This window comes from Prionailurus bengalensis, chromosome C1, assembly GCF_016509475.1.
Source record: "Prionailurus bengalensis isolate Pbe53 chromosome C1, Fcat_Pben_1.1_paternal_pri, whole genome shotgun sequence".
NCBI classification, from domain to species: domain Eukaryota; kingdom Metazoa; phylum Chordata; class Mammalia; order Carnivora; family Felidae; genus Prionailurus; species Prionailurus bengalensis.
Genome location: NC_057345.1, coordinates 209940768 through 209957122, shown reverse-complemented (window position 1 = coordinate 209957122; position 16355 = coordinate 209940768). Strand labels below are relative to the sequence as shown.

At 35.5% G+C, this 16355-nt stretch overlaps 1 protein-coding gene across 1 annotated transcript in view; it reads right to left on the bottom strand.

Moving 5' to 3' along the window:
* Positions 1–203: 203 nt before the first annotated feature.
* Positions 204–16355, bottom strand: part of NYAP2 (neuronal tyrosine-phosphorylated phosphoinositide-3-kinase adaptor 2) — a 266012-nt gene continuing 249860 nt past the window's right edge. The window contains exon 7 of the mRNA XM_043578003.1: positions 204–5614. Within this exon, the coding sequence (XP_043433938.1) occupies positions 5387–5614 (228 nt within the window). The 3' untranslated portion in view covers positions 204–5386. The remainder of the gene's footprint in view (positions 5615–16355) is intronic.

Below are 16355 nucleotides of genomic sequence, written 5' to 3'. Positions count from 1 at the left end.
GCCAAGTGGTGATTGAGGACCACTGGGGGTCACCTAGCTAAATTGAAGAGTCTAGGGTCTCACTATTCACCCCTGCCGCTCGTCCACGATACATACAATGTCAGGGATCACTCCTGAAGTTCAAAACTGTATGGGCTTTTCTTCGAAAGATTCTCACAAATCGTGTTTCTTGGTGAATGAATACCAACAGCAACAAAGTCAACTAATTTAAACTATTGCTTTTATTATAATTACACGGGAGCACAAATAAATAAGCACAAAAGTATTGTAAAATATTGCCAGTGCACTAAAGAAAACAAATTGTTTCCCAACAACATCTGGTTACTTCAGTAGTATCAAAGTACATTTATAATTACATGTTACCTAAAAAAATCAAGTACAAAAATTAAGAGAAATTAAAACATCAGTGTTTATATTAATATGCATATAGAAATGGCGAACAACACATGAATAGAGAAATCTGTTAGCTAATGCTTATTTGCACAATTTTTCAGGCACATACCTGACATTTTTAATGAGTTATGAAAATGCAATATGACATTCAGCTTTTTCGATACGGTAAACACGTTATGTTGAAATGGATGTTTAATGGTTTCTTTTAAAAACCCTGTCTTTTAAAAATGTCGTGCCATTATCCACTAGAAAACAATATTTTATATCATCTCTCAATAGCTATTTGTTTTAGTTTCTTGAAAAGAGCAAAAAAGTAAACATACAATTGCTAAATACGTAAACACATTTTTAGTGCAAGATAACAAGACCTGTGACTTTACTGTGCTTTGCTTTTTATAATCACAGTGCACTTTATGCCAATTGCTACACTATAAATGTTAACTCAAGGAGTTCCAAACAAAAGAAGTGCATACTACACATTTTCATATATATTATATACAGTATGTATACTGTATGTGGGTGTATACATGTGTAAATGTAGATGTTTTTAGGGTGGGCGAACCCAGTCACATTTGGGGACAATTGAACACTTCGAAAAGATCTTCATACGTACTTGGTTGCGATAAATCCAGCAATGTTTCTGTAAAGGTGTTTCCCCTTAAATTTGAAACTGTGTAATATTTAAAGGGAAATGTAATCAGATGGGTTTTTTTTTCCCAGATTACACACACTTTGCTGCAATGTAATTGACCCAAATATCAAAGGGTTTTAAATCAATCCAAACAACAAGCCACCATGTTCAAGTCCAACATGGCAAACGTGTTATCCTTTTACTGAGATACATAGACAGCAGTACATATCCTATGTGTACATATAGAGTCTTATACATAAACATTTTATACTTAGACATTAACTTTAATATGTTTTAGTATTTTTTTCGACTGTACACTTGATCTGGAAAAAAAGAGAGAATACCATATATAAACACAAAGGAGATGTCAAACATGTGATATTGTATACCTTCTTAGAAATAATTGGCTTTGTTTTGAAACTGTAAGGATTGCATAATAAAGTTCCTTGAAGGCAGGGATCATATCTTTTTGAATATTTAATTCCAAGTGCTTCACAGAATTTTTAAAAATAACTAATACGTTTCTCAACCATGAACTGCTAATAATAAATTAATAAATTGTCCACGTTCTACAATTAGCTATCAATGTTCCCATGGAGGGAAGATGTAGTAAGTTAATCTTACATATTATAGGTACCATTTTTCTTCAGTTCCGTTTAAGTTTGGGATACAATGCCCTATGGATTGTTATTCCATCCTACTTGTATTCCTTTAAAAGGGTAAATTGTATCTCCTCTCAGATCACCTACTGCTTAAATCAGAGGAAAGTTTTTTTTTTTAATTTTATAGGTAGCCATAATGAACTTACAATCTCTTCTGCTTTAGTGAAGTGATTCACTTTAACATATAGGTGATATTTAAATTGTATCATTAATGTGCATTGTTTTGATGCCTTCCATATAGTTCATTAAAACAATAACCCAAAAAGGTTGCTTAGTTCTTTTCTTTTTCTTTCTTTCTTTACTTGATTACTAAACGTGCCCAAAGAGTCAAACCAAATGATATGTGAGGATGAGGCCAAAGCCAGAGTGTAGTAAGAAAAATGTTTCTCTATTCTCTGGAAGCATTCAACAAAACTATAGGGAACCTCCGTGTCCCAAGTCCCAACATCCTGTTTGAAAAGGGAAGTTGTATCTTGTGGTATCCAGACCATTTCTGGATATTTGAATGTGTATATTCTTTAAAACCACAAACGTTAACCTCTTAATTTTTGCTTTCTTTCAGTTTCCCAAATATTTTGTATGGGTGGACATTAACCTTCACTTAACGCAAATCAATCACCTTCATCTGAACTTGCGTCCGCAGCATAAATATGGGGGAAAGGGTAGCAGTGTTCCTGTGAGGAACTGCCATAAAACCTCAGAAGATGCTAGTTTCTGGCATTGCACAGAAATGCAGAATTTGACTTTTCCCTTACATCGACTCTAAAGAAATTGGTCTCTCGTGTGCTAACAAGTTCTTCCTATAGAAAAGCATCTTGCTGACAGCCAATAAAGTTCTGTTTCTGTAAAATTTGCTGTGAAAAGACCATTTCTCATAGGTATGTGCTCTTCCCACCCGATAACCATGCCAGGATACCATTTGCTCTTTGGCACTGCTAAAAATATGAGCAATACCTTCCCATTGTGTTCTGTATGTGGAATGTTGATCATCTGACCAAGTTCACAGACTGAAGCATCCTGGTTGCCTGCCACGAGAGAATACACTGATTTTTCTTTGTATCCTAATGACTTCTTTTTCTCCATACAAAGAAACGCTACACAAAGAGAAAATTAATTATAGAATGGTTATGGCCCTATCAGCTAAGCTGCAATGGACAGTGGTTTGGGCACTGAATAAAAGTTACGGAGTCAAATATCAGCGAAGCCACTTTTCCAGATCGTTCAATTACTTCCCGTGGAAAGGAAGATTTGGAGATATTAAATAGAAATAGTTGCCCAAGGTCAGATTTTCAAACAAGCTGCCTTCTCAGAAAATAACTTGCTTGAAAAAAGAATCCATGAAACCTGGCAACATCATGAGTTTGGCAGAACAAATGGGAATGTCTGAATCCAACACACATCATTTCAGTACCTCTGTTTCCTTCTTGACAAGTGGCCAGCAGTGAGAAATATCTTCTCCCTTATTCAGAAAGATAGGGGGAAAGATTGGCATCTGAAAGACACACTTGGATATGTTACCGAAATATAAATTTCAAAGGAATTATCCAGCCATTACCATACTGAGCCTGAATATACATATACATACACCAAGATCATCATCAAGATGCTGAGAATTGATGTCTTACGCCTCATTGATTGGCTTGAGTACCTGTGGTCAGAATGACCTGAATCAGGCTAACCTGGGTCCTCAGCACATTTTATGTCTATGCTGATTTTATCTGAACACATTTCCATCCCTCTTCGATTGGTACTCCGTTGATTGTTGGGTTTGAAATATAATCTCTAACTGGTGAAACACGGCAGTAGGATTTATTGAAGCCACTTAAGATCTCTCCATGATTTCCTGTACTTGTGATCCTGCTTTTTTGTTTGTTTGTTTTTCAACCACTTCAGTGATACAAGCAAAACCTAAAACCTCAGTAAGCACTGTACGTATACAGTTCTCCTGCTGAGAACTCATTCACGCAAAAACAACAGATACACATGCTCCCACTTACCCTTTTTCCTTATTCTTTCAGAATTCTAGTTGGACATCAAAATATCCATTACTTATAAAATATTAAAAAATTATTTTATAGCATTTCAAAGGCTTGAAAGGAACGATTACTGGTAAAGCATCACTAGGTTGTTAGCAATATAGATTACAAAAATTCCCTAACTCCTGTTATTTGGTTTTATTGAGCAGCAGTGACTCTTGCTGTCAACACCCTTACGAGGAAAACCACTATGACAATAACTTCAAACACGTACCTTTTTCTCTCAGAAATATAATACTAAATTGATTGTTAAAGAAGAATCACATACTGTCAATTTTAGGAAGCATAAATAGTAATTTAAATATTACAAAATATACGCGATAGTTTCCTTTTTATTCATCCGTGGCAATATTTATATTCAACTAACAAGTTATTCTTAAAAGATATATATGATTTGTTTAACTTAAATTTTACCACCACATAAAATTGAATCCACCCCTTCCACCCCCTTTCCCCTGCATTTCCCGCTTCTTCCTGGAAACAAAATAAAAGAAACAAGGGGTCAAAACTCTTTGGTCATGGTGTCCTAAGCAGTAAGAACGGGTGTGATGGTCATGCACAGAAGATTGCGACCCCAAAATGTGGTGAGAACTCGTTTGAAAAAACTTAAGAAACACTAGTTTGTTAATGGGCCTTAATTTTGAGACAGGTTGGCATTTAATGTGCTAAAATATGTAAATGCGTCCGTCTGAATGTTTATTTCTCATTTTCTAGGGGAAACAAACATACACGTGAAAAGTTACTTAAAAATAGTGATTGCAGTGGCTGTGAGGCCCCTGGTCCTGCTTTCTTGAAAGCAGTCATGCTATTTAGCTATTGATTCCTTATTCCTTCCATTGTCACAGTGAACCCTGGTCTCCTCCAATCAGATCAATGATGCAAGGACACATGTCCCTAAAGTCATTTCTGAAGGAAATGTTTTCTGCTGGGAAATCCAAATATATCCTAATAACTTTCTCTGGAGTCTAATGATTGCTTAGTATAAACAAGACAATATTGAAGAGAAATTCTTATAAAGCCAATGTAGCAAAAATATTGGTATTGATGTAATGTGGACGTCCAAATTAAGCATCACATTTGCATTCATTTCCTGTCAAATCCTTAGAAACTTACAAAGCAACAGATGTTCTTGACGAATATGATACTCGATTTCTACATTACTAGCACCAGATCTTATATTATGTGATTGAACATGATTTTTATAGCTGTGAGCTCTCATACAGAAGCCAAATGTGGACAGAAAAAAAATAATAACGTCTTAAATGCAAAAATTAATAATAAAAGGCATCAAGGGATTACATATAAAAGAGATAACAAACCAGTTAATACCGAAATTATATCATATAGTAAAACTCTCGATATTTCTGTAATTTATATCCGTATAATGTGTATTATTTCAGGTGTCACCCATAAACTAGTAAAATATTTACATCTTAATATCTTTTGGATTCAAAATAATCCGGGATAAATAAGTGTCTTAATTGCAAGGATACAATTAATATACATTTTATGTTGAAGTTGCCTGTGAGTAGGCACAGCTTCCCATGGGTTTTCCGGGGAAGCACTGGCATTCCATCCCGACAGAGAAGACACGTAACAGTTCTTTATCTCAAGACTGAGTCGACCTCCCTCTCCGTGTGGACCTCACGCCATCCTGCACACAGTCATATGGCGGTGTCCCAGAACACCGTTTGCTGCTTAGAGTAGGGTGGAGGGCTGTACTTCTTTGCCCCTGCATTCTTCTTCCAGCTGGGTAGGATAGGCATGCTATCCTGTTTGCAAAGGCCTTTTTCCGTTTTCTGTCTAGCTTTTATTTCCTTGCACAAGCAACGCTTTTTCTCAATCATCTCAAGCATTGTATGGTCTCCATGAAACCACTGCATGCATGCCACCTAGCAAAAAAGAAAGAGTGAATACAGAAGCAAAAAAAATGGAACGAAAGCAATCGTGTTGTTGTTGTTGTCGTCATTTTTTTTTTTTTGCACCGTGCTAGTCGTGGTTTTGAAAAAATGTCAGCTGTTTCTTTACCTTTGTAATTCTTACAAAGCAAAATTGACGTATGGGGACTATAAATAAGTTTTGTACTTGACTTTGTGATATAATGAAACAACTATTTGGGTGGGAAGATTTTTCTGATAAGTTTCAGGAGCTCACAGTGTAGAGATAACCTTTTCTTTTTTAAAGCTATTTGCCTTGTATTTACCCATGACTTTTATGTTGACTCCATTGTCTTCTAGGTGTCTAAGTTCAATTATTGGAACTGCTTTTCAGTGAGATCTAATATGAATATGAGATGTTTTGAAGATTTTAAAGAACATTTTTGTTCTTGAAATAAAACTTTTTTTTTATAAAAAACATACAGAATTAAGATTTTTCATAATTCTACCAAAACGACTTTGCCTGTGCATCGAATGCTTGGAATTTAAATGCCCAAATAATTTTTTGCAAAGAATTTTTCCATGCTTTTGATGCTTCAGCAAATGTGTAATTAGAATCATTGACCTGTGCCTTCACGCTGACCCAGGCACTTTAGAGAAACAGATTCCTGGGGTCAGTTACGTGCCAGGAGATGGTTCAGAGCTGACCGTGTACTGATAGACATAACATATTTCTTGAAAGATGAACATTGCACCCTGGTAGGTATATGTGGTCATGTCCTCTGGTAAATCTTCTTTAGAACAGAACTACCGAGTTGCATCTGCCATACAAGGAGAGGAATGTGATCGGGCCACCAATCCAGCATGAGGAAGCTGTGTCTAAGCACGTCTACTCTTTGACTTTAAGGGTTAAAATAGCTCAGCTGGAGTCACTGTATTAGATGTTACAATTTTAGCATAAATATCAGCACTGATACTTATATAACACTTACTCTGTACCAGATCCCATTCTACATACTCTGCATAATTTCATTCATTCATTCCTCACAATGATGATGCTTTGAAGTAAGTGCTATTCATTAATCCATAAAGATGACTAAAATGAGACTTAGAGAGATCTAGTGACGTGCCTAAGCTTACAGAGCCAGCAGATGTCAGAGTCGGGATTGGATCCCAGGAGTTCATTCCTAACACCTTGCCTTTAACAACTACACTATACTGACTTTCAGCGTACATGTACAACTGGGAAGGATCGGGAAGATAAAAGAGCACAATGTTCTCAATGTCCAGGTGAGGAAGCCGCGGCTTCAAGAAACTGCACACGTTGCCCAAAGCCAAGCAGGTAAGTTTCTGGTGCGAACAAGGCAAGACTGAATTCTCATGATTCGCAATCCTTCACAGAGACAGCAGGATCTAGAGCTAGAAGACAAGAAATCAAAGCCTGGATGTATCAAACTCCTCCCTGCAATTGTACTTGCTGGTGTCTTTATCTGAATAGCTGAATTGATCCTATTTCAATTCCAGAAGTCGATATAAGGGTTAACTTGGATAATGAAGGTGAAGTCATTTTTCAAAACGCTAAATCATTGCCTAAGTATTGTCACTGCCGCACTGACAAACACATGGGAGTTTTTCGTGCCTGCTCTCTGCCAGGCGTGTGTGCAGAGCTCTGTGTATGTTACCCTGAATCCTCCCAGCTACCCCGAAAGCTAGGATTTATCTACCCAGTACAAGTGAAAAAAACAGAGTCTCAGAAAGGAGATCGAGAAAGTAGATCTAGGTCTCAGATTACTACATGGGAGACAGACCTCTACCAAACTTGGATCTGTCTGACTCCACAGTGAATATTCTTTCTACTACAGCAGGCTCAATCTACTGAATATTATCTAGAAATTATAATAATAGTTACTGGCATAGGTACTACCATATCCGGGTGCTACTCAAAAAATACAAACATATTTATGGCTTTAAGGAGGGAATAAAAAGTGTTTATCAAAGAAATCCAAATCAACGGCTTGGATTTGGAGTCCGGAAGATGGTACTCGTAGATAAATACCTTGTATATTTGTACCTAATTCGATACAAAGTTCCTTGAAAGAATGAGCCATGTTTCACAGCCACGGGTATTTTCCTTTCAAATGAAATTCTAGATGTTTATTAAATAGGTTTAACCAGATAATAGGTTTTAATCTAACCAATAGGTTTTTGCACCAACAGAACATTGCCCAAAATGGCTTGGAATTTTTTCAAAAGATTTCTAATATTTTAGAACTTGATAACCCATGCAATAAAAATACAGTAACTCTATTTGGGTGGAAATACAAGCAAAATTTATTGAGTGACTATAAACTCTTAAAATGGAATTTATAACATAGAATTCCCAGAGGGGAAGCCCCAAATTTTATCCATTAGCAGACCCAACATGCAGAACAGAGTCATTAAGCTCTCGATAAAAGTTTTATGAACGAATAGAAGCCACCATCATTGAACAGTATTTGTTCACCCTTGGAAAGCTCTCCAGATAATTTTCTTCTCAGTAAAATCTCACTGGGTCTTACACATTCCAACAAAACCGCAAAACCTCCAACTTCTTTAAGGTAGGATATTTACATCACTTCAACATTTGCATTGTATTTACTTCTCCCCACAAATTGGATAATATCTAATCTCCTTTAATATTTAAGAGTGCGAATCAGTACATGTCACTGAAAAATAATATTTTTCCTAAATTGCTCTAACAACAGTATCTCTAATATATTTCAGAGTTATCGTTACATTTTACGCATGTATAACTGCATTACATTACCTATAAGTGTGTGTTTTCTGCCAATTAGAAGTTTATACTATATAAGTGTGTCAATTTAAGAATAATCCATTCTTTAAAAATCTAAAAAATAAGTTTAAGAATAAAGGGTTACAAAGCATGATTTTCATGTTCTTTACATTTTTATTTTAAAATAGTTAAGTGTCCACTTGACTGATCTAATGGTTTCAACTATTATAGAAGAAAAGCAACTCCTTTTTCTCAGACTGGCTTTTTAATATTAAACTATTTTCTTTTGGTGGCCAGATGTATAGTCAATACAAATTCTGTGAGAAAGCACTTGTCAGTACATGAATGAAGGCTAGATATTTTAAAGAGAATTTAAATACATGGTATTAGAAAATAGCCAATTCAAAATTTTTTAATTTCAATATTTTAATAAGTCTGGCAAAGAATGCTATAGAATCATCTCATGTTAAGTTGTTATCAAATATTTTTTTTCTCATTTCAAATACCCAAGAAAATTATTACTATGTTAAGATGAGATAAATACTTGTTAAATGTGATTCATTTGGTGGAAGACAAATCTATTTTCTGAGTTTACGTTTAAATAGCATCTGTTTTTCAATATTTCTTTCTGGAGGGTGCACATTCTTCTTAATTCCCGACATTAAACTCCAATGTTACCACTAGGGCAATTTACATGGCAGAAAACATGTCTAAAAATTACATTTCACTCTGATAGTAAGATGCTTCAATTTATTAGTTTGTACATAGCAAATAACATGTTAAGTATTTATAGGAGGTGTGTTAAGAATACTACCCATAAAATATTTCATGATTTGTCACGAAATTCTTCAAGACCGGTTTCAATTTAGCTGTAAAATTCCATTTCACTTCAACCTGGAGTTCAAAGAACTCTTGGGTTTGATTTACAACAAGCATACATTAGGAGACAATTGTAAGACAATTGCTCAATTAATACGAATCTCGTTACATCTATCGGACAACATGATCCGGCAAAGGTAATATTCTTGGCTAATAAGTTGAGGCAGATAAAACCCAGTGAAGTCCCTCCTCAAGGAAGGGAAACATAAATCCTCATCCCTTAAGAGCAGGCTACATACAGTGACTTCTTTCCCAAGGATACGGTATGGAAAGAAAGAGGAGGGTAACTTAACCGTGGGAAGCTCTGGCAAACACTATACACAGCACACCAGTCATCGACAACGGGAAGTCATGTGGACTGTATGGACCCTTGGTATGATGTGATGAGAAAGGCACGTTGCCTCTGAGCTCCTCCTCTCCGAAACCCATTAATCCCAACCTAACCATGGGAAAAACACCAAACACGAAATGAGAAATACCCTATAAAATGCCAGTCCAGAAATCCTCAAAACTGTTAAGATCAGCCAAAATAAGGGAAGTCTGAGAAACTGTCGCAATCTAGAGAAGGCAAAGAGACATGATAACTGAAATTGACTAGTGCAGTATCCTGGAAAGCGTCCTGAAACAGATACGTAAAAACTAAGAAAATCCAAGTAATGTGTGGGCTTTAAAAATACGGTTTCAATACTGATACACAGCAGCAATATAAGATATTTAAAAAAGGGGGAAACTCGGTGTGGGGCATACAGGAACCCTCTGTGCCCTCTTTGCAGCCTCTCTGTAAATGTAAAACTATTGTGAAGTTCAAAAGATATATTTTTAAAAATCACCTGAAGAAACCACATTCATTCCAAATGCTAACTGCAGTTTACCTTGCAATGTTTTTAGATGGAAGCAACACGGTATAATGGAAAAAATTAACTAACTTGATTGGGATCTTGATTGTTTTATCATACTGAAAAGTCGTGTATTTCTCTGAAGTTGTATGCCCTTCCTATATACATTGTATGTATATTGGTACATAATTCATATACACATAGTATATATATTTGTATATGCTTTATATATATTATGTATATTGGACATACTTTATATACACATTTCATGTATTGCCACATACATCATACTTCACATGGTTATAGGAGGCAATGAACAGAGGCAATTGGATTGGGAAATTGTAAAGCCCCAGACACTGTTAATGATCTTATCTACTGATCCTTCAATGCATGCAGAATAACATAAATGTCGAGGAATCTTTAATTTACTTCAATCATTACTTTCTCTGGGAAATAAACTAAGTACTTCCTGATATTGAGTATATTTTATCCAAAGACCAGAAGAATGATAATATGTTCAATAATAAATCTCCATATATTAATTTAAAATTATTCAATTTCCAAAATATGAAAACCATAAAGAGATTAAAAAAAAATCTGAAATAAGCATTTCAACGTTAGCACTTCAACACTAAAATGGATACTGGAATAAAATTGATACAGGTAGGCATAGTTTCATTGACTTGATTTGTTTGTGCCTCATGAGTTAACATGTAAAACAAGCAGTAATTTACCAAAGACTTAAAGGACCAAGCAATGTCGAGCAAGTGTCTCGTTGGCTTTGGAATTAAATGTAACCATGACTTGTGAATAAAATTTAATTTCTTAAGACAATAGACCCCACACCGGCACTAATTTTCAGATGCTCTCAGGAAAATAAAAAATCAGTTCCATGTTACTCTCTCTGTGCCAATTTCTCCACCTCCCGTAACCCCTCTTATGGAAAATCACCATTTCCAACACGGGGGCTGTAAACCTTAATCTGACTGAAAAAGAAGCTTAGAGTCACCAAATTTCTTTGCATGTTCTCTTTACCCTGCAGAAAATTTCCCTAGGAGAGCATGGATGGCATTGGCGGGGCAACAAGGAAGCGAAAGTGTGACTGGAGAAAGGAAAGCTAATTTTTCAGGAATTATGGGAGGTAGTGAGTCTGCTGCCTCCATGCATTCCCTTATCCATAGGTGTCCTGAGGTCAGCCAGAGCTGTGAGTGCTGTCATTGAAAGTGTTCTTCCTGTCCTTTGGAGTGAGCAAAGAGATGGAAACTCTATTAACAAAACATACATAAAAAAAAAAATAAACACGTAAGCAACTGTGGCTTTTTTACATCTAACTTCGAGGTAACCGTCAGTGGTTGGCAAAATACAACCCACTTCCCAAATACAGCCCACTGCCTGTTTTTGTACAGCTCATAAGCAAGAATTTCTGTTTTGTGTGTTTAAACAGTTGAACAAAACCAAACGAAACCAAAAAAAAAAAAAAAAAGAATGTTTTTTGACACATGAAAATTATATCAAATTCAAGTGGCAGTGTCTATGAACGTCTAATGGGCACCCGGAATGTCCATTTGTGGACGTATCATCCGTGGCTGTGTTCACATTATAAAGCAGAATTACACAGTGGTGACAGAGACCATTCGTGAGGCTCCACAAGGAAGTTATATTGCTTTCTTTCTGATATTACGAGAATTAAACATATGTATAAAATTCTCCTAACTTTAGATTCTGATGATATTGTTTATAACAATAGTATCTTTGGCCTATCTTTAGCTTTTTTAATAGTTTTTTTGCTTCTATTTTTTTTTCCCATCTTTAATTCTGATCTATTGATTGGGTGCTTCTTAAATTATTCCCTTGTCCTCCTCTCTCATTTATCAACAACTTTGACTCAGAACCTCTGCTTTATGAAAGAATTATTAGACAAGTGTATACCTAAGGCTTCTATGGGAACTGCAGATTTTACTTTGGATGCCAAAATTTCACTTAAAATTTTTTTTTAATCTTTATTTTTGAAAGAGAGAGACAGAGTGTGAGTGGGGGAGGGGCACAGAGAGAGGGAGACACAGAATTCGAAGCAGGCTCCAGGCTCTGAGCTGTCAGCACAGAGCCCGACGCGGGGCTCGAACTCAGGAACCGTGAGATCATGACTTGAGCTAGAGTCGGATGCCCAACCGACTGCACCACTCAGGCGCCCCACCAAATTTCACTTTAAAATGCAGATATATTGACAAAATGAGAGCCACATCTTGGTTTCAGAGCTGCTTTTGAATGCAACATCATGGGCATACACCAACTCCACCTTTCTTTTCTAGATCTGCAGCTCCCCTTTATGTATAATCTCTGATCAACTACTAGGCATATGAGAAACATCACATGTTGTTATTTCAAGCCATGTAAGCTATTTGGGTTTACATATTTGTGCTTGCTTACATGATCAATTATGTAAAACTCACTAATCAAAAAACAGCCTTACGATTCTGTGGCTTTAAAGACAAAATAGAGGGGCGCCTGGGTGGCTCAGTCCACTGGGAGTCCAGCTTCGGCTCAGGTCGTGATCTCACGGTTTGTGGGATCAATCCCCGCATCAGGCTCTGTGCTGACAGCTTGCTCAGAGCCTGCAGCCTGCTTCAGACTCTGTGTCTCCCTCTCTCTCTGCCCCTCCCCTGCTCATGCTCTGTCTCTCTTTGTCTCTCAAAAATAAATAAATGTTAAAAAAAAATTTTTTTAATACATAAATGATTTTATTCCACTTCGGTTCAGCTGAACTCAGCAATATGCCAAGTGTACAAGGTTAAAAAAAATTATTTCCTACAGTTTTTGGACCTTAAGAGCCATCCGACCTTAAACTCAGCCCTTGATTCCATGGGAGTCACATCCTGGATGTTCTGCAGTTGAGAGCATCTTTCTCAGACTCTAAGGTCTTTGAATCCTTGGGGTCTCAAGGATTCATATCCTTTGAATGGTGAGGTCTCAGCATCCTTGGCCCTTTGGCTCAGGTTAGGTGACCAACCCATGCCCCCCAAACACCGGTATGCATTTGGCATCCCCTGAGAGCTTGTTAAAATGCACATTCTTAGTTAACATCCCCAGAGTCCGACTCTAGGTTCTGCGTGAAGCGGGGCTCAGGTAACGGCATTCAAATGATCCAAAAAGTGTTTAATTCTATTTCAGAAATGTTTCTGGAATCTGTCACCTATATTCACATTTCCAGTGTCATTTTCTTGATTCAGTTCCTGAACTATCGATATGGCCTCTACTGTTGCACGTACAGGTCACCTGTAATCCTGCATCCACTCTTCTGCCCAAGTACTCTCGGTGAGGCCCCCACAAAATCATATTACGGCTCCCCACTTCCTCCAGAAAACAGTCAATGCCCCAGACACACCACAGTGAACTTCAACATTGTCTTTTCTGGCTAATTATTTCACTCCATTGTTTACTTTGTACTCCCGTCATACAGGCTATCACAACTCACCCAACACCACAGGCACAAGATTTGCTTCCATTCTTTAAATCAGGGCATTTCCCCATTCTGGAATTCTCTGCCTCCCTGAACCCTTATTTTTCATGTGAAATCTGATTTATGCTTTTAAAGTCCAGCCAAATGCAGCAAGAATCCAATCCATTCTGAGATCCACTATGATAGCCATGCTTGCTTACTGCTGGCACAGCATTCATTCATTCATTCATTCATTCTTGAAGTCAGTAGATCTCCTAATGCTATGAATATCATATTAATTATGAGTTTTGCACAGCATTCCGAAATTCTGGAAAACAGAAATCCTGTTTATGTTATTTTGGTAGCCCTAGAATCTTAAGTCAGTACCCTCAAAGAAGTATCATAATAAATAAAGTTTCTTTGAAATAAATTTTAAAGCGACTAACCTGAGAAGTAGATTTTCCACTTGTTTTTTTCTGGTTATAAAAGTAATTTATGCCTATTTTACCAAATATGGATTACAGTAATTTAAGGGAAAAATCAATTGTGATACCACCACACAAAATGTTAAATATATTTCCTTACATATAAATCATATATACATAATTATAATCATGTATATATGTAACCACTGTGTATGAACCTAAACATACAAATTATTTTTAACTTATGATTCCACTATATATAAAACTTCATATCCTTGTGTTTTCCTCATTATTATAGAGTTTTAGACGCTTTTTTCAAGACATGATAACAAAAACAAATTATTCATCATGAATACCTTTACTTTGGTTGGATTTCATTTTTTAAATGCTGTAAGTCATGTTTCAATACTTTATGACATTTTCTTATGGAAATCCTCTCAAAAAAGTAACTCCCAAGTCAAGCATCAGACCATTTTAAGGCTTTGGATGCAGATATAGCCTACTGGTCTTCCAGAAAAATTAAACCATTTTCCATTCCCATAAGCAGTGTGGGATTCATACCCTACTAGCATGGGTCGTGTTACCAAAGACACAAGCCAGCAACAACCCAAAAACCCTATAAATGTTCTGTGTCTAGAAGAACCCTTCGATTTCAACATTTGCTATTATTAATAGTGAGTTCAATGAGATTGCAGATTTCCAAAACGTTTAATAACAGAAAAGTTGATTCATACCCTTAGTTCACTCTTTTTTTTTTTTTTGGTCTCTAATGAGGTGGTATTTTTACTTACTTTATATTATATATATTATATTATATATTTACTTACTTTATATTTTTTAAACAATTTTAAACAGGTACTTACATTTTATTTATGCTAGTTATTTCCAGTGTCTGACACTTTATAGTCATTTCTGTTATTACAGACAGATGTTTCTAATTTTTCCATAGTCAAATCAATTGATATGTTTCAAAATGCCTCCATTTGTTATTCTTTAAACCCCCTGCCTTTTCAATAATCTATAAATATAATGATTTATATTTTTCAAGTTTATGGCTTCAGCAAACTCTTTAATTCATATTTTACTTTATTTATACTTTTCCTCGCCACTGAAAAATATGTTGCTTAGGAAGGGAAAAATATATTTAAGGTGGAAAATGAGACAAAAGTTAAAACAATGAAGAGACAAATTTTACTTTTTAATTCTTCATGAGCTAAGAACCTACGTTTATTTATTACAAGTATTTAATCAACTGTTCAAGCATATATTTGTTAATCATAATGGTTTAGTCACATTTTAAATTCTGCACTTCTGTCTTACAATGTCATTTTACAAGGTAGTAGCTGGAGTGAAACACTCAATCGTTAAAATATATACATCAATTCTACCTTAAGGAAAATAATGTCTAAGTGAAAAAATTGTTCTTCCCCTTTTCAAATTGCCCTGGTGGAACCATTATCTTCTTGAAACATAAATCTACATCCATACTCACATACACACCTAATCAGTCTTTTCCAAGGAAAAAAAAAAATTTTTCATTTTTCTGCTTCAGATGATGCATATTTTGGACAAATGTAGTCTTCCAGGTTGCAATTTATTACAATGGTCTTCTTAAGTGTTTCACTTAGGAAAATATTTAACAAGTATGTCTAAAAGAATCATTATATTCCCTTAAAAGAAAATAAAAATCTGTTTTGAAGCCTGTCTAGAAGTCTACCACAAGGACATACACATCCACACAAAACACATATACATATGTACATTTCACATATATTCCTGAAGTATATACACACACATTTTATATATGTGTGTATAAAATTATGTATCATACTTTTGTGTATATATGTACTTGCATGTTTTTGCATATATATATATATACATATATATATATATATATCATACATCTATTATTAAATTGTTGAAAATTTCTAGGGATCTCCTGGCTATCATGTTGTTCAAAAAATATAATAATAAAAGTTTTGCTAAAGGAATATATGTGTCGATAATATCACTGAAGAGAAAAAATGGTGACTACAGCTGGTGAAATCTCATATCTTAAGATTATTGATTGAACTCAATGAATGATTTAAAACACTCTTGAATGATTTTCAAAAGTTCTAAAATAAGTTAGCAAGTTGTTTTCACCTTTGGTCATGTGGCTTTAGAGCAAAGGACTGTCCCAGTCCCAGGAACAATCATAACATCAACAATGTAATAAGCAGCAACCATGATTTCTTGTGCATAAACCCTGTTCCAGACTCTCAGCAGGCACTTAGCATATATTAATTCTTTTAAAGCTTAATCATTCTATAAGCATGTCTTATTGCTATTCTTTTAATGATAAACTGAGGCTTGAAGAGGTTAAATAGTATCTACAGCATCATATTCCTAATAGAAGGCGGAACAA